Here is a 25,049-nt window from a genome sequence, read left to right as displayed (position 1 = left end):
TATCAAAGCCATAAGTGAAGCTAGGGCCAGAGTTACACAAACAACATAACATTAAAGGGTTTCTCTAGTCATCTATTTCATATCCCAAACCAGCTTCAATAATTTTTGTTCTACAACTATTTTCAAATCAATAAAACAGCATATTTAACTAAGAGATTTTACTATGTTGTTTGTTCAGAGGATGACCAGCAGCATAAATTTGCCTGTGCCAAATAATAAGGGTTCTTGCTTCATAACTTAAATTTTGCCTATTCTCTCTGCTTGCATTGGCATCTTTTCAAATTGCTGCATTTTCAAACATGAAAGGAAATCCTTATATTGTATTAATTAGTCCTGTTGCATGATGAAAGCTTTGGCAAATGCAGTTGATGGATTGTGTAATCTTACATGTCAGGCACTGGCTGTTTTTCATAGCTTTAAATAATCACAAATTGAGTTTGAAATGTCTCTGGTAGAGCATGGGAGTTAGAGAGCTTTGTTTCTCTAGTTCATTGTGGAACTGGTTGCATGACTACAAGTGTGTTGACCTCCTCACAAAGCTGCTTATGATTGAGACCAGGTATATTCAGTTCTCAACTTAGCAAGACCATAAGATATGAGGTGAAAATTTTTCATCCTGTGTATGGAGTAAGATACAAAAGGAAATGTGCTTTTGCTCAGCAGCAAAAAAACCAGCATTTGTATTCTGAAAGAGCATTATCAGGCATGAGTACTTTTGTCTCAGAAATTTTTCTAACTTTCCTGTTGGAAACAATAGAGTTTGAAGAAAGGATAGGAAGCTGGATGCCAGAGGCAGGAGCAGCTCCCTGGGATATCAGGGCACAGGGCAGGACTGGGAGACACCAGGGCAGCCCCATGCATTGGGAGCCTCCCCAGGGATGGGGCTAGGCTGAGGTTTGATTTGCTTCCTGAAGATGACCCAGGCTGTGTTAAGAGGAGACTGTGGATTGGCTGCATATTTTTGTTATAGTTGTGTGCAATGGTCTGTACTGAAGGTGAGATAATAATTTTCTGTAATAGCATGCAGATCTTCTTCACTTTCATCTCTTTTGCTTGTGACAGTGAGCAAAACCCAGCATAGTCAGCTCAGAATTACCATGATTACAAGGTCCCATGCCCAGAGCCTGAGATCTCAAAATGTGTCATAGATCATCCCAACTTTATAAATCTCATCTCATCTCAAATACTTGGGTCAGAAGTGTGGGCAGCTCCATTGCTTGGGTTCAACTCTTGAATATCGTGGGGTTTGATAGAAGTAGGGGATTGGGGAGCATCCAGAACATGAGGACAGGTTGGCTGAAACTCAGCCACCAGTGTCAGGAGGGGGTAAGTGTAGAGAATATCTTGACTCTTGGTTTTTCTCAAGGTGCTTACAAGTTTCTAGTCTGTTTGCCTCTTGCCTTCATTAGTCCCTTTTGAAGTCTGCACATTCTTTTGGCAACAGGGCAACTGCAGCCAGGAATGGTTGGCTTGAGAGCTTTATCTCAATATGAGAGTAGCAGGAGGAGGTACTTCTGCACAGTATTTTTGACTCTGAACCTTTTGCTCAGTTATCTTCTTTGAGAAAGCAAGAATGCCCCCAGTTTGGTTTGTTCAAACTTTTAGAGTACTTTGGACAGCTCAACCCTTCTTTCATACTTTTAAAAGAAGATATGATCAATGGGCCAAAAATAGAATTAATAGTTGCTTGTCTGGATTGACTGTTTGGCTCAGGTGTACTTTAATTGACTTCTTTTATTGTGGTCCAGCTGGGGACCTAAATAAATAATGGAATCACAAAAATGATGGCTAGTTTAGTTGTCAAATCGTATTAGCTTCAACATTTTTCTACCTGTCATCTTTTAAGCCCAAGAGAGAAACATTTTCAGTCATTCACAACTAAGAAATAATATTTTGAGAACATCACTTTGCACAAATGCCTGCAAGTGTTGCTCTATAATATTTAAGATTTTTGTGTTTATTTTACATCTAGATGAGGAGAGGCATAAAGTGAACTTGACACTTTTTCAGTTACAGTGTGGTCTGAGGAAATGTAATGCTTGATGTAGTTGGAACACGTGATCAGGTATTTTTTAATGATTATGAGATGATTGAGTGTATTAAATTATCTCAACCCAGACTGTTCTGATACTATTAATTTGCCTTAAATGAGTTGAAGCAATGCAATACACAGCAGCTATGTTTGCTATGTAGCTTTCTAGTCATTAATAGTTCATTATAGTTTTTAATGTAGATTACCTGTTAGTATAATTATGGTAAACACTTTCCTATAATAAAAACTCAAAATTTTCTGGGCTGCTGCTGAATTAACAACCATGGTGATATCCACAGGTATATGAACAGCAAAATAAATCAAAATAAAATAAAACAAAACTTCATAAATATATGATGTAGTAGAGAAATGTATGACGCAGTAGAAATTCTATAAAATTTATAGAAGTTTTTGGCACAGTTAGCGTATCCTCTGTTGTGACTGTTATATATGCCAGAAAAGACATTTGAGTTGATACCATTTCATTTTTTTAAAGTAGATGATGAAACAACCAGATTCAAGATTTAAGATTTAAATCCTTAAGCAGTGTTGAAAGGAGATCTGAGACAGAATAACCTTAGGAAGTTTTTCCATGGACAACGAAAATGACCTCAAATTGCAGTTTTCCATGGTGGAGAGAATGCTTTTAATAGGAATTTTAACAATTTTTTTTTACTTTTCTTATGGAGAATTTGCCAAGTGTTTTGGTTTCAGTGATTTTGTGGGAACTTGCAGCTTGTGCCACCTGATGCTGTGGCTGTCATTGCCCTTAAGGGCAATATTGGTATGAAGATTATTGTCAAAATAATAAATGCTTGTTGAATACTTTGTGTGTGCTTGTGTGTAAAAAAAGTTTGATTGCAAAGTTCTTTCAAGCTCTCATTGTTTAAAGCTGGAAAGCATGACAAAGTGTAATACAAACCCAGCACAGTGCATACTTAAATAATCTGACAGATACTTACTCTTTGTGAGAAATTTGAAATTGAAACTCCATAATACTCCTTTTAAAATTCAGAAAAGGAATTGTCAGTACCACAGATATAAATTAATTATACTCTTGTCTGCTTTTATTTTCAACAGCATTCTAAAATCTCAGGAAGTTGACAGGAGAAAGATGTCACTTGAGATGCATGAGCTGTAATAAGCTGTTACAGGACAATAGGAACTGCAGACTGTAGAACAGGAAAAATTCTTAGCATCACCTGCAGTCCTATGTGAATGCCTAGTGATTAAACACAAGGAATGTATAATAATTCTGTTTATATAACCTTGCAGTTAAAGGGATAAATAAACTAAAACTAATTTTCCCTTTGTTGCATCAGAATGCAAAGGTTGCCATGCTTATAATGTTTTTAAATGTTATTTAGGGAATGCCTTTTACTCAGAATGAAAACCAGAAAAAAGGAATAAGACCGGTTATAAATGGTGTTTTCTGTGCGTTAGAAAAAAGAAAAAAAAGTAACCTCCTTGTTTGCTAAAATCAGAATATACTGATTCTTTTGCTATCACTTTAAAAGGTACTGAATGTACTCAATAGATCTGACAGGTTAATTCTTCCACTGGTTTTACAAAGGTTGCATATTTGATTAGGAGTGATGCATCATATTCCTCTGCTTGACTGGAGCACCTGATATTAACAGGATGCAGGAATGTGCTACTGCAAAATATTAAGATGAGCAGCTGAGGGCCTTTCACTTACACCATCTTTCAGATGATTAGATCTGAATGACACTGTTGTAATATTTTTGGCTTAATAGCATCTGTTAGATATATACTTCCTTGGACAGTTTTGCTCAAATCCTTAATTTAACCTTTATGGTAAAACAGAGGATAATATGCTGTGTTTTAGATATTTGACACAAGTACTATGTGTAAGAAATTAACTTGATAGTTAACATAATGATTAATTTTATTTTTCAAGAAGTGAAAGATGTGAAGAATGATGCTTTTTGGATTGCTGTTACTTTTGAAATGATAATGGTAATTGATGGTAATTGAAATTCAGAACTCACTGAAAGTCTCCCAAGTAGTATGTTTGGAATACTTTAGAGTCTAAATTCTAATATCTTAGAATACTTCAGAGTCCAGATTGAAAAGTAGTGTTTAAGGAAATTATGTTTCAGCAGCATTTAACTGCTGAACATATCACTTTGGGTAAGGATTTGATGCAGTAATTTTTAATTGTACTGGGCCTAAATGGATACATTTTTTATAGTAAATAAATATTTAACAGCTTGTGGCTAACACTAATCTAAACTTAGTTGTTAATAAAACTTTCAAGAAATTTATATAAATGTTTTTAAAACTAAATATTTAAAATTAAATGGTTTGGGGGTTTTTATGTCTGTTACTGTAGATTAAACAAAAGGTTTGTGTCATATCACATGTGAATTGAACATAGTATCTTACATTTAATTTATTCCATTTGCAGCAAAGGTGCTTTGGAATTCATCTATGATTTCTATTGTTTTTACTAAAATTGACTTTTATTTATGCTATTGATCAAAAATTGGAGACAGTAACAAGACAAATACTTTGGTTATCTTCTCTCAAGCACCACCACTACTGAGGGCTGATCCATTGCATAATGCTACAGCAAATTGCTTCAAAAGGGTGTTTCCAGCAGAGCACTGAATAATGCAGAAGTTTAGGTTGCTATTTAATTGTACGTGACCCTTTTGAAATGCCAACTGTTCATTTTTTAAAAGAAATTGTTAATTCAGAATGTATTAACAGGAGGAAATTTTATTAACTCATATGAAAATTCCCATTCATAAGCGAAAGAAGGAGTTAATTTTTGAAATTAGTCTGTTAAAATGAGATTGAGTTAGCTGGTTTATTAGATTTAGAAAATATTTTTAGTCATCTTTCATATTGGTGGAGATGCAACAAGAATCTTCACTGCTTAGTGTTTCCATTAAAGACTACAAGTGTTTTTTTAATTCAACTTGCTGAAGTATTTCTTTTCATGTCTTGCAGGTTGTGTTATATCCAACATCCAATAGCCCAAAGTCTCCGGATCTGCATAAAATGATAGTTCCCAAAAACAGCCAGGACAGTGACCTGAAAATTAAACTGGCAGTGAGAATGGATAAACCACCTCACATGAAGCACTGTGGGTAAGTGTCCATTTCCTGGGTGTCTCTGTTTTATTATATTGTCTCACTGCACCTGTGTTTTAATAAAGTGTATCTAAAATCATAAAGTTCATAAAATATTGTAAATGTCTAAAACATTTCTTATAGTATGGTATTGTGTTATATCTACAATTTGCACAAAAAGTTTGAACTAGTCAGGAATAGCATTAATTTCAGATGTTCAGTAATGTGTTAAGGCAAATGATGAGCAGCATCCAAAATGCAGAACTAAGAGTGCAGTCTTATTTAGATACTGGTTTTCAATGTTACAATTTATGACACTTTTAAAAAAAATATTTAGAAGCATATTTTTCCATTAAAATAGGATTAATTATATACCTAGATAGAGTGGTATATTCCACATAGTGTTCCCTTCCTTTCTTTGTCTGCTGTATAATTTTTCTCTTGAAAAAAATTTATGTATGCATGCCAGTTTAAGGATGTTTTTTATGTCTAACACCAAAACTATGTGGAATAGATTATTTCAAAAAGACAGCTCCTGTAATTACTGCCACTATTCCTCAGCCCATCTGCAAAAACAGGTAGCATTGCTGACAGTAAGCAGGTTTGTATCTTTTGTTATAAAGCAATCACAAAGAATCAATGCACTATCTGTGCTATTTAGGTTTGTTTTCAGTCTTCTCCTGTTTGTATTCTGCCCACTATACACAGGCAGTGACTGCCAAACTTTTCTATGTATGATACTTTTGTTAAAAAAGCAACCAGACTGACTTAAGTTTTGTCAAAGTGTTAATCTGTTGGGCTCAAATTTCCCAGATATCAATCTTATCCCTCATTTTGGGTTTGTGAAACTTAGACACAAATTATTAGGACTGTACAATGAGACTTACTGGATAGAGACCTGTGGCTGGTGACCAGGAACTGTGAGGAAAGAGAGGAAAACCAATCATGGAGTCAACGTGGGAACTGGGGCTATTGTGCTTGGAGACTGGAATTGAGATGAGAAAACTGCAAAGCAGGGCAGCAAATACATAAGAGCAATGGGATAATGTAGCAGGAGAGAGCAGGAAGACTCAGCTGGCATGAATAAGTTGGAGTAGAGAGGAGCTGGAGAGCAGAGATGAGTGTTTGTCTGTACTAAAGCATGATGATCTCCTGTGAGTCCCACCTCCTGCCCCATTCGTTTGCACTCACCAAACACCTGTGAAATGGTTTGGTGATGCTGACACATCTGTGTCTAGATCCAGCCCACTAGTGTGGATTCAGTTTCCTGTTGCTGGAAGGTGCTCAGCCTGCTGCAGTAGTGCAGGATTCAGGAATACATGGTGCTTGCTGCCTGCTCTCTTCAACAGGCTTGTCAAAAGACAGCCATGGAGGCAGGTGACTTGAACCACATCAGCAAAGAATGATGTGCAGCAGATTCATGTGCACATGGCCTGGTTCAATTGCAAACTTCACCCTAAACACATCAGGGATATGGTGCTGCCATGCATGTATCCCAAGCAATGACCAAGAGAAGTTCCCATTTTTGATCAGGTCACTGATAATGTTGGGGTCATGCTGTCTGCAACCCCAATTAGAGTATAACGTGCAACTGGATCCAACAACAAGGAGAAAGCTCCAGTGTTTCCTCTCATCATGCTCCTGTGTTTCCCCAGAGACTGTCTTGGCAAGGAACTGTTCTTCTGGGGTCTTCAGAGGGTCTTCCTAACTCTCCTAGTTCAGTTTTCCATACTGGTTTGTATCAGTAGTCTTGTCTGATCATTAAAGAAACCAATAAAATATTGTTGTCAATAATTTAGTTCAACCATTATCCCTTTTGTCTGCTGCTGATGGTTGCTTCCTCAAATTGATTTTGAATACTCATCTCCTGGCACTGTGTTTTACTTCTACATTTTACTTCAGGGTCACTGCTGTGACTATTCTCCAGGCAGATACTGCATTTCATCCCACGAAAAATGCCCCAAGTCAGTTATCATTTCCTTTTCTTTATAGCTATTAGCTGTAATGATTATCACCTAGAGAACCTAGACACTTGTTAAGGAAAGTTTGGGCACCAGTGGATGCGTGGACTTCTGCACCATTAATATATGTGAAATGAAATAAAAACTTAATAATTCCTTCAATAACCATTGAAGAGATTGATGAGGAACTGTAGGAAACACTGGAGTTGCAGTGAGAGGAAGGAAAAGATTATTTATTTGGAGAGAAAAAAAACACCTCCAAGTAGAATTGTTAGTGTGAACAGTCAGAAACTATTAATGTTATGAAGAGCCATCATCCTGGCACTTCCTGCAGCCTTCTCCTGACTTCCTGGGTAAGTGTAAGTATTGACTGGTCATTTGCTGTTTTTTCAAGAGGGATTCCCACCTGCTTCAATACACATATTACAGCTGCTCTGGTTCTGAACTGCTACTGTGTTATCAGGGAAATCTGCATTTGTGAAGAGACTGGAAGCATGTGTTGGATGATGGGGCAGTATAATCAGAAAGGCAAAGGAATATTTGCAGTTAAAATAGTTGAGGGTTGCTTGGAAGAAACTGGCTTTTATCCCTATTTGTGCTGCACAGAAGGACTTCCTTGTAAGGGACTGAAATGTTTCCACCTATAGTAACTGATAGTATGTCATTTGTTTCCTCTGTCCAGTTTGGTAAACTGGAATCTCATTTCATAGAGCTGCATGCCACTCACAGCTATTAGCTGAAGTCAGTGGAAATGGGGCTTTAAATAATCATTGTGCTGTTCAAGTCCAAATATCCTAAGATTTAATATCTGAAGCCTAAAACTTTTAGCATTTCAATTTTCTTATTATCAAGGGAAAATAGTGCCACCTCCCAGGATCATACACACATGAAGGTGAATCTAGAGAAGCATCTGGTAGAAAAGATTCCCACACTGGAGGAGCCACAGGACTGGAGACACTGTCACTTTGCTCAGCCAAAGGCTTGTGCTTTGCTGATCAGGGTTGTAACAGTGCCAGGCTCTGCAATTCCCTGGAAAACCTGCACAATATGGAAATGCAAATAACTTGAGTCTCTCAGTAAAGCAGCTTATGTTTATAAAACATAGAGAAGGAGGTCATAGGACAAAACTAAGTGCTGAAGAGCTCAAAGGCAGCTGCTGCTATTCTGAAGAGGAAAATGACAGGGAGATTTTTGTCTATGTTTTTTTTTTTTTTTTTTAGAATGTTGTCATATATTTAAGTACAGTGTCATAGAGTACATAAAAGGAATGGATATAAAAGTCATCCTTTCTTCCAGAATTTATTCATCATGTCAGCAAGTTGAATTTTACAACCTTTATAGTAGACTTCTAGTGTAATTAGTATGCTCAACCCAGCTAAGTTCTAATTTTTAATTGTATTTTTCAGGAGCATCTCATGCTTTGTTTTAACCAATGTTTGTACTAGGCAACTTAAGTTACCTGTCAGAGTTAACAAACTAACATGCAAGATTCATATGTCTCTCATAGGAAAAGAAGGCAGTCTGTTGATATTGTGTAATGTTTTTCAGATGAGAGTCTCAAAATTAATTCAGAGTTTAATTCAATTTTATCCTACAGCCAATCGCAGGACAGGTTTTAGTAGATTAATACTCTAAGACAACTACAGTTACAGATTTTTAAGATATGGGAACTGTGCCCAAATATTTCAGGTTCTGCAGGGTTGGCAAAACCCACAGGCCCAATCAAATGGTGGTTTTCAATTCTATCTCTTCAGAAAAGTTTCTCCTTTTTAAGACTGACATTACATACTAACACAGGGAGTTATGCTGGAAGACTTCAAAACTTGTCTTGCATATATGCTTCAAGAATATTCAATTCTACAGATTATATTGTCTTGTACTAAAGTCACAAATAGTATTCTGGACTGCAGCACCTTCAAATCATCACTTAGATTTACAGAGTCATATCCAAAAATTATATTTTAAATTAGATTATAAAGCTGGGATTTTTAATTATTAATTGTAGCCTTTCTAAGAGCAAGAAATAAAAATCATTATGACTCAACAATACTGTGAACCTCAATTGCAGTTAATTTGTACTTCTCCAAAAAGGAGGTTTCTTTTTATGATGCATATTCCTAAAATTAATCTAATGTTACTCCACTAATATGGCTTCTAAAAAAAAATTGATCAAGGAAACAATTCATGTTTTTAAAAGATATTCTGTAACATGCTTTTAAAAATGAAGCACTATTATGCATCTTACAGTAAATATAATCTTATTACTTTTACATTTTTATTTTTATTCTTGCATGAAAAGCTCTCAAAGTGGGAATTAACTTGATGGATATATAACCATCCTTTTGTATCTGAATCATGTCAATACATTTCAAGGCAAAGCATTCTCAGCTGGTCTGAGTAGTGACAAGGTAAATATTGCTCATTAATGGAGGTTTGTAGAACAGTTCCAATTATTGACAATTCATTATATTCCAGATTCCTTTCTCATCATTTGTATTGCATTTGCTTTCTCACAGAATGTGGTAACCTTTCCCTTTTCTAAAATTACGAGCACGTACCAGATACTTTAAAAATGTCCTTTATTTTGTAAAGCAAACATCAAAAGGATGATTTTTTCACATTTATAAATTTTTTTCTGTTGCAATCTTGAATCTAAAGCAAGTCATCACAGGAAAGAAAAAAAATTTGAGCTGAAAACTTCCTCTGTAAAATTCTAGCAGCCTGTTTCTTTCTGTTGAGTTACAATAGCAGCATTAGGGAGCTACTGTTTGCTTCAGGAAGGCTCAATTGGATCTCCTTAATTCCTAATTATATTAGGGTTGAAAACCCCAGCAGGACAGGTTAATTCACTCAAGATATGTGGATTACTCTAAATATCTTCTCTAATGCATGGGGGTTTTTTGATGTGCCTTAGCACATCTGTGTGCATTTAAATAATGTATTATTTTAAAAAGTAGATTGTGGGCCTGTTGAGTTGTATCTTAGCATAGCCTAGTGGTTGTTAAAGGGTATTATTCTATTGGTTCTAATCTAGATATAAAAAAGAAATCCTGAGATTTTTTTTAAAGCTTGCTTTAAAAGGGTTAGTAATACTGAGTGGTTTCAACACACACACAATAAAAGCACAAAATAAATAATAAAGTAAATTCTTACTAATTAAACAGCCCTAACAGGACAATATTACTAAGTGTACTAAGTGGTAATATTTGGGTTTGACTTCCAAAGTAAAACATTTCAGCTTTGCTCAAAAGTCCTGAACTTTTTCCAAGATTTGAGGGGCAAAATTTATTCATTTATGTTCTGTTCTGCTTTCTGCTATGGTATGTTGCATATGGAAATTGTATACCTTTAATTTCTTAAAATTTTGCATTTGGAATAAACATTCTATGGGCACTTAAGAATTTTCCATCTCTCATCTATAAAGAAAGTATTTTTGTGATTCTTTAAAATCATAGTCTCTGTAATAATAAGGAATCTGTGTGAAATGATTTTTCTCTCACAACTTGTTGATGTTTTGGGTTTTGATTTGTGGTTTTTTGTTTATAATTGCATTTTGAGAATATGAATATCCTCATTAATTGCTAGTAATGATATTTTTTTTTCACTTGAAATTGGCTGAGATGTTCTTAGGAGAGCATTTATAAACAGTAAATATAGCTGCTGGTTCCTCAGTGTGGCTGAAGAATCACATTTCTCCTCCTGCTGCTGTAGTTTCAGAACTGAAATAAATCTGTGAGACAAATGCTTTGGTTAGCAGTATTCTAAAATGTAGAATTAGAGGATAAGTAATTTTTTCCACTCATTTTTGTGACCCCTTCCATCCTTAGAGAGGAAGATGAGTATAATCCGGTTTGCAGCTGAGTGAAATGAAGCATAGGAATAAACAGAGATCACCCACGGTCAGGAGCAATTTGGTGACAGAGCTGAGGGTAGCACTGGGGTCTGCTGGCTTCTCAAGGGCAGGGCTGTCCTGTGTGCCTGTCACCTGCATAAACCACAGTCACTGCTGCTGCTGAGCTCATAACTCAGCTGAGAAGAGCCACGGGGGCACTGAAGTCAGCCAGAATGAGGGTGGTGCCAGCTCTCAAGGGCTGCCTGTCCATGGCACCTGGCAAAGAAGACCAGGACGAGAAGCAGAATTAGCTTTACAGCTTAAAATGTGTAATCTGGGTTTGATCTGAAGATGAGATCTGCTCCCACTATCATTATTTCAGAAAAATATGCACGGTGAATACATTGAAATTACTCTGGGTTACTTGTACAGATAAAGTAAGATGTCAGGAATACAATCACACTTCTCTCAGCAAGCGCTGCAAGATCCCTGTCACAGATCAACCTTCGTTATTTGAAATGTGTCAGTCCTTAGTCACTGAGCCAAAACATACAAATATGTCAGAATAACTAAACAATTTGTTTTATCAACAGCAAAAAGATTAAATAGTAAGAATTTTTTGCTAATTTAAAACTTCAAGTTTAACTTTTCTTAAATTAATAGCTGTAGAATTGCTTCAAAGTGAAGGAAAGTGTTAGAAACCTACAGTAATACTTAAGATGCTTTTAACATCTTAGAAGATCCTTACTAATGCTTGGTATCATAGGGTAATATGAAGCAATTAGTACTACTTTCTTTGAGATTAAACTTTGTATATTACTTTTCACCAGTTACTGAAAATATGTTTCTCCTTAATGGTTTTCTCTTTCAAAAACAAGGGTGGATTATCTGAGAGATTTGTTTCACTTTTTCATTTCTTAAAAACATTGCATAATTTCCTGAACCAAATGTTAGAATTCTCAAATATTTACCTAACTACAGTATTTTTTCATCTACATGTGTAAACTCTTCTGGATTCCTTTATAGTATTTGATTCATTTTTCCAAGTTTGTGTGCTGCCTATCTGGTTGTAACCATAAAATCAGCATAGTAGCACCATCTAGCTTTCTGTTTGCTGCTGCTGCATTTCTTCTTAGAAAACCATAGCAGAGCAATGGCTTCAGCTGCTGCCTCAAAGAGCAAAGTTCTCCCTTGTCCTTTGGTAGAATGCTTACTTTTTGGTTTGTGAATGTCAAGACCAGGAAGCATAGAAGTCAGATGGAAGCTGTTGAGTTTGTTTGAATTTTGCAAGCTTTACATAACATCAGATAGTTTGGAATTATTTTCTGATCATTTAATCATATGGCCTCACTATAAGGAAAAAAAAATTTAGGTGTTTAGGCTACGTAAGCATTTTCTGAGTTTTCTCATAGCAGGTACTAGGTAGGGTGGGATACCTTGACACATTGGTTTATCAGTGCTAAGACACTGACAACTGAAAACCAGAAAAGGGTCACTGGAGGTAGTAAGGTAAACTTTCCTCTATATATATCGCAGTCAGAATAGTAGTTAGTATCTTTGTAATTTCTACCACTCTTACTCTTAATTAGTCTCAAACAAGTTTAGAAGGTAAATCTTTCTAAAAATGCCTGAGACATTGCCCACTGCCAGCATTAGGCCTTCCAGGTTTTGGGGTTTTTTTAATATGACCAGCAATCCTTATACAAATGGGAGATTTTCAACTAGCTTTGTGCCACTTGAAGCTCCTCTGTGAAAAGATAATTCTCAGTCAGTCTTCCTCATATGTAGGAAAGGGATGATTACCACAGAGTAAAGATGTGTTCTTGAGTCACTAATCAAATAACAAGAATACTCCCGATTCCTGTTTTTCACAGTTGTTGACTTGTGAAATCTTGCTGCATGTTGAAACACTGTGGGATGCAGCAGTCTGCTGCAAGATGATTCCATTGCAGGAATTGTGTGTATTCATCTCAGCTGGGTCTATGTAAAAATTACTGCTCCCTCTCACAATGATTTTATGTTGTGCACAGTTTTTCTTGTCTGTCCTGTTAGTGGCAAATGGGTTGCAATGTTTGCTCAGTCTAGCTGGCCTCTAGTGCCCAAGTTGTCCAAAGAATCTCCTCATCTACCCACACTGAGGAACCCTTTTCCAAAGAGTACCTTATAATCTAATGGGGACGTCTGGAATCCAGAAAATGAGCAGAAGTGTTTATTTCTAAAAGAAATTGTCTCATAAAGAAATTTATTTATGAGGCAAAACTTATTTATGAGTTGGAGATTTCTTTTATTCTAATTGAAGAGGTCATGGGACTTGGTAGTAGAGACCTGGCCAAAACCCAACACAAAACTCCAAAATTGACACAGTGATGCCAGTGATGCACTACAGAACTGTTGGGGTCACTGACATGTTCACAACCCTTTTGAATTAAAGTTGGCTCGTGTTCAGACTCAACACATGACAATGTGACCTTGTATTTGCTTGCCATATATTTTTGAGACACGGGACAAAATATTTCATTGTAATTTCTGGCAGGAAGGCGTAAAGTTTTAGATCTTCAGCTGGGTTTGATTTCAAAGACAAAAGAGTTGTGAACTACAGTTTCATTTCCCAATCCATGTTCAGTTTGACCAAGACAAGCACTGTAGCTATAGGTGGCTCTGTGGTGCTGAAGCAAACTGTGTTAATGCAACGTTTTTACCAGTCATGGAAGATACGTTGTGGGGCTGATGAAAAAGGTTTAGTTTGAATTTCAAACACAATGGACTGTTAAAGAAAAAAGGTGGGATTGGTAAAAAAAAGTGATCAGCCCCTGAAGTGATCAGCAGAGCAAGTACAACTGCATATTCAGCAATGCCTGCTCCTTTCTTTACATCAGGGTGTCATCTAACATCCAGCACCACAAATCTATGTGTAGAGGATATTTTCTCTACTCTGTGAAAAATCCTGAAGAAGGATATGTCACAAACTGCTATGAAAATATCCTGGCTGCAAACTTCAGAATGCTTCATTAAATGTAGCCACTGCTGAACATCTTGTACTGGAAAAGACTGGCATGGTTGATCTGTAAATTAACTACAGCATGAAGTTAATGTAATTCCTTTGAAACCATAAGTGTTTTTCAAGAAAACTTATGAAGAGGAGAAATTTGCTTCTTTTCAAGAGTAAATCACAGAGAGTTGCTGACTCTGAAAGTCTAAAACTCTGAGACCCTGAAGACAAGTGTGTGAGTATCCCTTTCTGCAAGACAAAACTCAAAAATCCCAGCACAGAGTAAATGCAAGTATTTCAAGGACTTCCAACATTTGGAATGAGACTACTGAGAAAGTAACAGAAATTTAAAAACTGAAACAGTGGATTTATATTTCTGCAGAAATAATGCTCAAATTTTGAACAATAATTAATAAACAATTTTAAATTGGATTCAAAGGCAATGGTGTGTATTTTTTGTTTATTTTATCAGAGAGTCAAAACTGTCATTCATGCAGGTGTAACTATCTTATCTTGCTAAATTCTGACGAACCTCATTTTAACATTCATAAAGAACATACACTTGTATATATTAAGGTCAAAAATTTCCCATGTACATAATAAGCTGCACTTTCAGTGATGTATGAAGGTGTTATTATTATTATTCTACCAAGGTGTCTCATGTGAGTATTTTCTGTTATGCTACTTTGTGCTTGATGCTGGTATTTCATTGTGCTAAATGAATGTTAGCATCTTGCCATGGAGAAGAGTGCTAATGTGATAACTGTCTTCATTTAAATGATTTTACTGTTACACACTTTCGCAAAATCAATTTACTATAATCAGTTACATTTTAAAAATTAAATTGAACTTCATGAAAAATGACACATTAAAATTACATTAATGATTGATTGGATAATGATAATGGGTTAATGGAAAATTACTATGGAAGGAAGAAGCAAAAGTGTTTATCCTGCTGCTAGATCCTTAGAGAACAGATTATAGCTATGAGCCTGATTTTCTGTGCTTCACACAGTAATTGCTTCTGAGGAGGCACAGGGAATCTTTGAAGATCTTAATGATATGCCACTGCCACTTTAATTGCTAAAAGAAGCCAAGAGAATCTTAATTGCCAAGAGGAGCATTACTAATTAAGGTGTCATTCTTCATTTATTCCATAGTAATTTATCTGAAATATTTGTTAAAGCTGAGATACAAATTTAGATCCAAACTCACTTAGCTTAATCACAACAGACTTCGTCTGAAAAATATCTATGGGTTAGGCAAGGTTGATCATAAAACTTGAAATATTTATTTTCATATCAAAAATTTTGGTTTGCTTTTGCTTGTAACTTTTTCAAAAGTGAAGTAAAAGAATTGAGAATAGATTAAAGAATCTGCTTTTATTAATATGTAATTTATATTTGTGATTATACCCTCACATTAAAAAATGTTTATACAGGGTATTCCTCTTTTTTTTTATTTCACCTTAAGTCTCCATGCTTCTGAAGTGTTAAGATGGGTTTTCTACATCTCTGTGATGGACAGGGTGATGCAGGTTCAGTTGTATGCATATGGCCTTTAGATCATAACTGTAGCAACACTTGTTCAGTATCTTCTTGCCTTTACTAGGATGGAGTATTGATTAGGTATAGAAAATCCCCATGATCAGTACTGCATGTGTGTCACATCCTTCTTTGGCTTGGCTTTGACAAAATCCTTATTTGACTTCACAAAGTAAGCAGTTGGGATGAGTGGTCATGCTGGTACCTGTCCATTTCCTGCATGCTGGGTTTTGTACCTTGTTCTCTTCTCAGCCTTCTTTAATGCAATTATTCCCATTCTCAGCTATGTCCTAAGCTCTTCTGCTTTTGGCATGGATTTTCTCTTATGGTTTACTTTAATGGTGCTTTGCATTCATATATAAATGACAATTTTTTTTCTTCTTGTTATATATTATCTCAGAATCTATGATCAAACATCTCAGTGACCCATAGTACAGCTAAGTAGTCTTGTCTAGTTAATACTATCAATTTTTAGTTTGCAGTTATTAACTTTAAAACTCTTCATATCTCAACTTCTTGGTCTTTATGTGCATGTGTTAGGGAAAAAATGAGTGAAAAATACCTTTGGCAGCAATTCTCAGCTCATCACAAAAGAGAAGAGATCATTTCCAGGCCATAAAGATAGTGATGATCTATGCTGAAGCATCACTTAGGACTTGTCATCATAGTTTATGGGACTGACTCCAAATTCATGTCTTCTCCAGATGGGAAAATTTGAATGCAGCATCACTGCTGAGAAACCCTGGTCAAATGAGTATCTTCCAGCAACAGCCACTTGTTACAACAGTGAGATGAGATTCAGCCCAGTACCAAGAAGGCTAATTGCATATGATAATCTGCCAGGGAGAGAGAAGAATTAAAGAATTAATGGTTTAAAGAGCAGTAAACTGGGCTTGTCTGAGGCATCTGTGAAGGATTTTTAGCCACTGATGGCTACCAAAATTATGTTACCCAATACAAAGAGCTGGTAATCTGGAAGACCTGAACTCTGGTATTTTTCTTCTTGACTTTGAAGGGAGCCAAGTGTGAAGTGTGCCCAAACAGATCTTTACAGAGACTCAATGATTGCTGGGGGTCTGGTAATCACCTCATGCATTTCTGGTGATGTAGTTCAATCTCTGTTATGTCCTAGACTTACAGCACTTTGGTGGCTGGAATATGTGAGGTACACCAGCTGAGCACCACAGCTGATTTCATTTAATGGAACAGGAGTCTAGTTCACCTGCTATGGATCAGTTCTGCAGTGTGAACCAAGGGCTGCAACTTGGGCAATGAGGGGATTTTCTTCAAAAGCACACTTCTTACTCAGATTAATTTACCAATGTAGATAAATTCTTTATGTATCTTTTTTTTTTTTTTAGGTATTTGAAGTACCTGAAAGGGGTTGGGCCAAACTGGGCAACATCTTCAACTGATGCCCATGTTAAGGTTCCATTGAGATTCAATCCTGAAAGTATATGAAATACTTGTGGTTATGTGAAACAAGCATTTGTGCTTGTAAATATTTCCTTTGCTGGATTTTTTAAAAATATAAAAAATGCAATCTAAGCAGTTTTGCCTGTTATTGAAAATGCTCAAATCAGAACTTTGGAAAGTTATTAATGTGCAAATTTTTTCCATATTTTCATTAAAAATAGAAAAGCTGTTGGTAACTTAGAAATGATCCACTAATCAAAAATAGAAAATAGACCTTAAGTTCATTATTGTAGGGGAGGAATTGAGAAAATACTTTGATTTGTAACTGGTTTTTTGGGTTTTTTTCTAAAACACTAAGTAATAACTTTCACATTTCATTTGCATGTGTTTTTCCTACCAAGTAAATAGACTAGATGGGCTGACCAGTCAGTGCTATGTGGATTGAAGATAGTATTGAGAAATTAATTGTTATGCTGTAGCAAAATGCATGCCTTTTTAGGTTCTCACAGGCAAGATTATGATCTGAGTAATTTCATGGACGTGAGGTGAAATATAGGCAGGGCATTTTTTTTTACTATGCATCATTTTTTTACTATGCATCATTGGTCTGACTAAAATGAAAGCATAGAGTAGGCTGCTTACTTTTATTACAATAAATGATGAAGAAATTTATCATATCAGAAGTGTTCTAAAATTTGCAATCATAAGTTCAAAGTATTCACAGTAACTCTACAGCATAATTGAGGACACTCTGACCTGACTGGAAAGTTCAGGTTGGCTTCTGCTGAATTTTTTCATGCTGTTGTTGCAGTTTCCATAGCTTTGGAAAACTATCATTCAGAGCAAAATTTGACTTTTAGTTTTGATTGAATTTGCTGCTCTGTAAATGCACCCAAAATATGCTGGCAGTATCATTAGAATGAAATTGCATGCAAGTATTCCTGCTTTATAACCTGTTCCAGAATTATATATGGTAGACTCTCTGTGTTATTTTGTATTATATTTTTATTTATTTCAGATTAAATCTTTTAACTTTTTGCCATCTAAATTTCTTTTGAACCTTGTCTAGAAACTTCCCTTACATGCATGGGTCTGTAGTAATGGAGATGTAGCTGATTATGATATTCATAACATTATGCTGTACAAAGTCACCTAAGCAATATTCTTATTTTCACAGACTGCAGGACCAATTCATCATTTAAATAACTGTTTTTGATTTTGTTAATATTGCTTTATTCTACTACAAATAAACATAGCACACATATCGTGCAGGTGAAATGTGCAGTTTATTTATTAGCCTTTCTCATCAGGTGATCTGAGTTGTTTCTTGATACCATGCACTCATCTGTGACATGAAATTTAAGAGAGAGTTATTTTCACCTGATGTACATTGACACTGCATATGGTCTGGCTTGGCCTGGCATTATTCCTACACCCAGAGTGCCAGTCCTATTATCTGCAAGGATAGGGGCATGCCACCTACCTCTTATGTCCTTCTGTTTCTTGTGCTGCCCATCTGTTACTTCTAGGAAAGTAAAATTCACCTAATTTTTGTCTTTTGGAATATAAACCTTTACAAAATCAAAGGTACTTATGGCAGCAAAATTATTTTCAGAAACTAAAAGTATGTGACCAATCTAATTCACCCTGTGTGTCAGAATGCTTCCTCAGAAACTTTAGTGTCAGATTTACTATCATGGGTCTGAGGGTGGATTTCAATATATAGTGCACTCTTCCTTATGGACAAAAATAATTCGGACACAGTACTGTATGTAAAGGCAGAGGTAATTTTTTATCAATTCAATGAAGTGGTTTGTTGGTTCTGTTTTTTCTCCACAGTAGTATAATTTCAATTATTAAAGTATTGTGTTTATTTTTCATGTAATAGCAGAGCCTCATGGCCCTGTATTACTCCTGTTTTCTTCAAACCATGTTTGTCATAGCTACCTCCCTTTAAATAGTCCATGTCCTCTTAAATGTCAACACTATTGTGTTGGCAGAGGCCTTGAGTATGTCTCATCCCCAAATAGGCATCACCTTGCTAGGCTGGCAGTTTCTGCAATGTCAGTGTAGTGATGCTTTCATACAGAGTTATGCACTATTAGTTCATTCAGTCTTTTCCTGTAAAGAAGAACTTATCTTGCACTACAAATAGTCTTTTTCTGTGTGCTAACCATCACAAACCTTTTAATTTCATCCTGTTTTAAATTAACTTTGTGCCTGCTGAGTGGTGTTGCTCAAAGCCCCATCTAATCTGAACACTTCCAGGGATGGAGCATCCACAACTTCCCTGAGCAGTCTTTTCCAGTGTCTCACCACCCTCACAGGAAAGAATTTGTTTTTAATATCTACTCTAAACCTACCCTTCTTTAGCTTAAAGCCATTCCTGCTTGTCCTACCACTACACACTCTTGCAAAAAGTCCCTCTCCTGTTTTCTTGTAGGTTCTCTTTAGGTTCTGGAAAGCTGCTCTAAGATCTCCTCAAAGCCTTCTCATCTCCAGGCTGAACAACCCCAAGTGTCTCAGCCTTTCTTCATAGGAGAGGTGCTCCATACCTCTGAGCATCTTTGTGACCTCCTCTGGACTCACTCCAGCAGGCCCTTGTCCTTATTTTGGTGGCCTAGGGGCTGGACACAGTGCTCTGGGTGGGGTCTCAAAAAAAAGTGTTAATTCCTGCATGTGAATATTAAATCCTGTGCATGATTTGTGTTTGGAGCAATGGACAGAAAGACCTCTAAGACTGCCTTTCATGCTGCTGTTTGTAGGGAGCAATCTGGGGACAGATTGGCAGGGGAAGTGTTCTGGTAAGGGTTGGTTTGAGTTCCATCTCTAAATCTCCACTGGGGTTAGACCAGCTTCCCTTTCCTTCCACATGGAGAGCTTCTCTGATAATGTTAGAAGATTCCCAGCCCAAAATTGCAATCTGCTTTTCTTTATAGTTTTTTCCAAAGATGAAAATCAGTGTGGTTGTGATGAGAGAAATGTACCTTCTCCTAAATACACAACTACCTACCCTTTCTTAGTAAATCAGTGGCTTAGAAGTGACTATTTTTATCATGAATTCCTACATTTATGATTTTAACTGCTGATTTAAATTTTGAGATCACTTTAAGTTCAAGGTCTTAAGTAAAATGCACTGTCATAGACCAAGTAAAAGAGAGTAAGAAACTTGGATCAGTTTTTAGTAGTGTTGGTGTAGAGAAGTGTGACTTACAATGTACTCCCTTCACAGCTGGATAGCTGATAGCAATTCTCTTTTCTCAAACTGAATGTTTGTAGCTCTCTAACCTTTTTCATCTGGTTTAAATTCTTAGTTTAGAAGGGCAAGATAAGATCTGAAGGAAAGGTCTAAAGATTTAAGAGTATGGAATTTTAGATTAAGGACAATACAATGGGCATGTGATGTCATTTTACAGATGTTTTAGTCAAGCCATTTAGAAACGCATTCTAAGTAATGAAGACATCCAGATGAAATTGGATTTATGCAAACACCACATCTGAGACTGGTATTAAATATTACAAATATTGCCAGTAGCTGAGAGCACTTGCTAGGCTAAGATGTCTACAAATGGTACATACATTACAACTGGGTATTTTTATTCATTACTGATGAAAATTTTAAAAGTTTCAGAGGAGGGAAACCAACAATTTCTGTAAATCAGCTTTACCATTCTTTTTTATATTGAGAAGCAATGGATCCATTTTCAAACAGAAAATAACTGTGATACTTAGATTAGAATTGTATGATTAAGTTAATAAAGTAATTGTAATGTAAAACTATTTTCATTGTAGAATGTGGGTGTTCAACTTAATCACAAATGTTGCATTCATTTTTAATTGACCTGTATATAGTCTCCTTAATGCAAGGCTTGTTTTTTTCCCTTGCACACGCAATGTATTTTAATTGAACACCTGATTCTTGCCATCAGCACATAACATCTGGACACTATGTTTTTTGCATATAGATACACTGATTAAGACTCAGCAGAGAAGGGGATAATGGGAAAATAAAATGACAACATTATAGAACACTTTCATCCATATTTTTTAATTATATATTGAGAAGCTTTTAATTATGTTATTTCATTTAATTAGTCCCACTGCTTAGGTCATTTGTTTTTTATTGATAATGGCATGTCAGCAACTTCACTAATTGGCACAAAATGGTATGTGATTAAACTGTCTTGTCTAGTTTGGTCCAAAAGAATTTCTTACTTTTTTCACATTCCTGAGATTTTTTTATTTATTTCACAATCTTTTTGGCAGTATAAAAAAAATATTTTGACAGAGCAGCTTGATTTAAAATCTAACATTTCACTTCTCATTTTTGTTTCTGAGTTAAAGATTCTAAAGAAAAAGGTTTTACTTCCTAATATGTTTTAGCATTAAAAAATAACACTAAACTTTGTAGCTTTTAAAAGTTTTAGTCTTTCTTCAGAGAGTGAAGTATTTTAAAGCATTTTATGTCATTAGGACTTTAGGCACAGTTTGTCAGCATTTACAAATTTAGTCTGGAAGAAAAGCAAGTCATGTGCCACTCCAGCAGTTGTACTTTAGGGGTGTAGGGATGTTTTGCACTGTTTTTTTTTTTAATTGGTCATTTAACAAATCTGACAACTCTTGAGTATAGATGAACTCAAGTTATACAAACATTTTAGTACATAATGTTAATTTCCTGTTGATTATTAACACACCTTATAACAGCATAGATTTTATGCAAATATGATTGATAAAAAAAGAAATTTTTTTGCATGAGAGAATTTCTTTGAATAATTGTTTTAGATTCTTCTGTTACAAACCATCTTTTATATTTTTCTTTGAAGATGTAACATATTTTTACTCAATAATTTCTCAAGATTAGTGTGTAGTATCTATGTACCAGGCAAAAAAGATTACAGTTTAACTAATTAGCATTTTTGGTTTTCCAAACACTGAGACTTTTGCAAATGATTTCTATGCTTTTTTGAGTTGTTAGATAATCTTTATAATGTATGTGTTCAACTGTGTTGGCACTTCAGCAGATGAAGCAGCTCATCCTTATGCAATGAATGTTCTCCCCCTAATTTGAGAATAAATATATTATTAATATGTATGATTCTGTGTTCCCACAGATTCATGATTTGTGAAACAGTAAGAAATTCTGCTACTTTAAAATACTAATTTTAAAGCTGTTTGAAATACAAGTTTCACATTCCTTGCCCTGAAGTTTAATTTAACTAATTTTTGTGATTACGTGGTGGCATTTTCATTCCTCTTCAAGTCTGTCACAAACAGGTAATGGATCGATTTGAACCAGATTTTTTTCAATCTGGGCCATGGCATTTTACACATCCTGACATCCACAGGAGGGCAGCATGGTTAAATCAAGGGAGAAGATGGGAGTATGACTATAAAGCAGCTAACTTATTCTCACTTTTGATAGTTTATATTGTCTTATGAAAGTGTTTATAATTGAAAAAAATGCATGTTTTCCTAGCCAGTACAGGTAAAGGAAGTGCATGTTAATTTTAGAAGTTTCAAAGTGTAGCTTCTTAGTACCTATAAACATTACGTTTTTCTCTGTATATACATGATCTGTTTTGGAAGAAGGTTTTAAAATATTTAGTGTAGGAGTTACTAAAGCCTAGTTCAAAAATTAGCTCTGCAAATTTCAATAAATTCTGTTATAATATTGTGGTAAATCAAATATTTGGAGAGTGGAGGCAGCTATTCTTCTATGTTTACAAGACATAGGAACTGCTCTATCCTCTAATGCTGACTGGACTATAGCAAGAAATTAATCCTTTTACATATATCTGTGTCCAAAAATACATATACATATACATATACATATACATATACATATACATATACATATACATATACATATACATATATATATATACATATAAGTGTAAAATTCTGTTTGGGGAAAGATTAATAAATCTCAGTCTCAGATTTGAACAATAATTATGAGTAATACTAAAAATATTTATTGTAATTTTTGTTTTTAAATGGATCACCCACACACCCGTAGAAGATATGTTATTCATTGATGTTATTTACAAATAAATGCCATCTTTCAAAATGTATTTCTAAAACTTGAAGTAAAGAGAAGCTACTTAAACCTCTCCTTGCATCCAATTCATCCGCACTACAGCTTCTATTTTCTCTTGAATTTTATGGATTTTAAAAAAAATATTTAATGACAATTTTGTAAGTGAATATCACTGTAGTTTTGCAGTTTTGGGAAGACAGTTCCTTGTCAGACAAGTCTGCAGCAGCAATGGAGACTGACCCCAGTAGATGGCTCTGATGCTCCCTCACAGGTAGTATTCTGTATTCCAAAACTCCCACTCCTACAGCTCCAGTCAGAAATCAGTCACAATTTAGTAACTACAGAGGAGGAACAGCATTTGAATGTTTTGTTTTCTACGTACTTGTTTTGATGAAGGACTTTTCACAAAGAGCAAATCTGTGCTGTTTTTGTAGGCTTATACCTTTCTTGCATAGCTTTTTTTTTTTTCCCCTAACCACTACCCAAACTAACACCATCTTAGGATTTTTTTCCTAATTATATTAATTACTTTCTAAAATCTTAAATATCACAAAGAGATGCATGAGGAACTTTCTCAAAGGGGTTATATTTTTCAGTGATGAATTTATGTTTGTTTTAGATTGTTTGCTGTCTGTGGGGCATTTCCAAGGATAAACATCCAATCATGTTAATGGTTCTAAAAAAAAGACACTGAAATCTCTCTCTTCCAGTGCCACAAGACAATTGCTGAACAGCATTAGTGGGTGCTAGTTTCAGTGTGAACCATACAAGCTGCTTTCAGGCACAGCTAGTTGAGATGTGGAACTGTGCTACTGGATATATATTTTAAAGTTTTAAATGGTTGAGAAAATAATTATGGAAATTGAGTTTAATTATTATTAAGCTTAAATTGTTATTATTAAATTATTATTTAAAATCCATTCAAAAGTTACAAACACATTTCTAGGTGAAGAAACTTCTAGGGACAATATCAGCATGAGCATATGAGGAATCTGTGGGAATATATATCTGCAGGATTCCCTCCATGTCCTGTTGAGAACAAGGCACAGGTCTGAAAGTGCTTCTGAGTGCCCACTTCTATGTTCTTTTGGTGATGCTTCTTCCAAAGTGACATGGAGTGAGAAGTCTGTTTGTTTCTCTGGATCTTTAAAATTCTAAATGTACTCTGTATAGGAAAGTTGTTAGGTTTTTTTCTTAAATGGATGTTTTCAGAGAACTGGTATGCTGGGTCATACTATGAAAGCTTTCTTCCTTGTTTTTACCCTTGTATTGTCATCAAAAGATGGCCAGAAGTGTAAATGTACTTTTATGAATCTAGTTTTTGATAGAAGCATCACCTACAGTAGATTTCTGCATTCTGCACCAGTAGGTTTTTTGAGGCAGAATGACTGTATTACAATATTAGATTAGCCTTACTGTCTTGGACTAAATCTTCATTTAACCTGTCTTCCACTGTGGCCAGCATCAATTGATTTTGAAATTTGTAAGAGTGATTTCAGTATTCTTTCAGACTCCACCCATCTGCAGATGAAGGACTTTCTGAGCCAGATAGACTCTTGGCATATGCAAACATTCATTGCAATTAAACTTCTCTTTCACAGCCTGTCCAGGAATGCCTAAAATGCACAATGAAATGTAACTAATTTGACTTCATCTAATTTGACTTGAGGAAACAAGCCTCAACGGTGGCACTGCTGTGTAAGAGTGGAAATTAATGTCTGGCACTGTTCCTACATTCCTTAGAGGTGCTCAAGACATGATGGAGGCAATCCACACCACTGATTCACAGGCAGCATTGTGTTTTCTTGCTGTTGTATGTTAAATAGAAAGAATAGTGGTATTCTTTGGATCCAATGTTTGCATGAAGTCTGATAAATAAAAAGAGAGTTTTCCAGAGCATGAAGTGTCAAAATCTTAGTCCAGAAGAAAATCATATACTTTCCACTAAAAAGCTTTTTATTCCTGCAACATGAGGAGGGACTGCTATTTCAAAGATTATGTATGAAGTCCAAAAAGGTAACTGCATTTTTTTGCCACTACTGCTTAAATTGTGTGTGTATTCTAGTTCTTTTCATTCTAGATGGTTCTGTAGTTGCACAAATAAAAATAATTGTTTTCTGCCAAGTGTGCCAAACGT

The 25,049-nt window shown here is 35.4% G+C and overlaps 1 protein-coding gene across 2 annotated transcripts in view; it reads left to right on the top strand.

The window, feature by feature from the left end:
• CADPS2 (calcium dependent secretion activator 2) overlaps positions 1-25,049 on the top strand; it is a 280,136-nt gene that overhangs the window by 140,500 nt on the left and 114,587 nt on the right. For both annotated transcript variants that reach the window (XM_079303954.1, XM_079303955.1), the window contains exon 8: positions 5,012-5,151. In XM_079303954.1, coding sequence (XP_079160080.1) covers positions 5,012-5,151 — 140 coding nt within the window. The remainder of the gene's footprint in view (positions 1-5,011; positions 5,152-25,049) is intronic.

The sequence above is a fragment of the Erithacus rubecula genome (assembly GCF_903797595.1).
Source record: "Erithacus rubecula genome assembly, chromosome: 4".
NCBI lineage: Eukaryota > Metazoa > Chordata > Aves > Passeriformes > Muscicapidae > Erithacus > Erithacus rubecula.
Note: the sequence above shows the minus strand (reverse complement) of the source record. Positions and strands in the feature narration are given on the sequence as shown.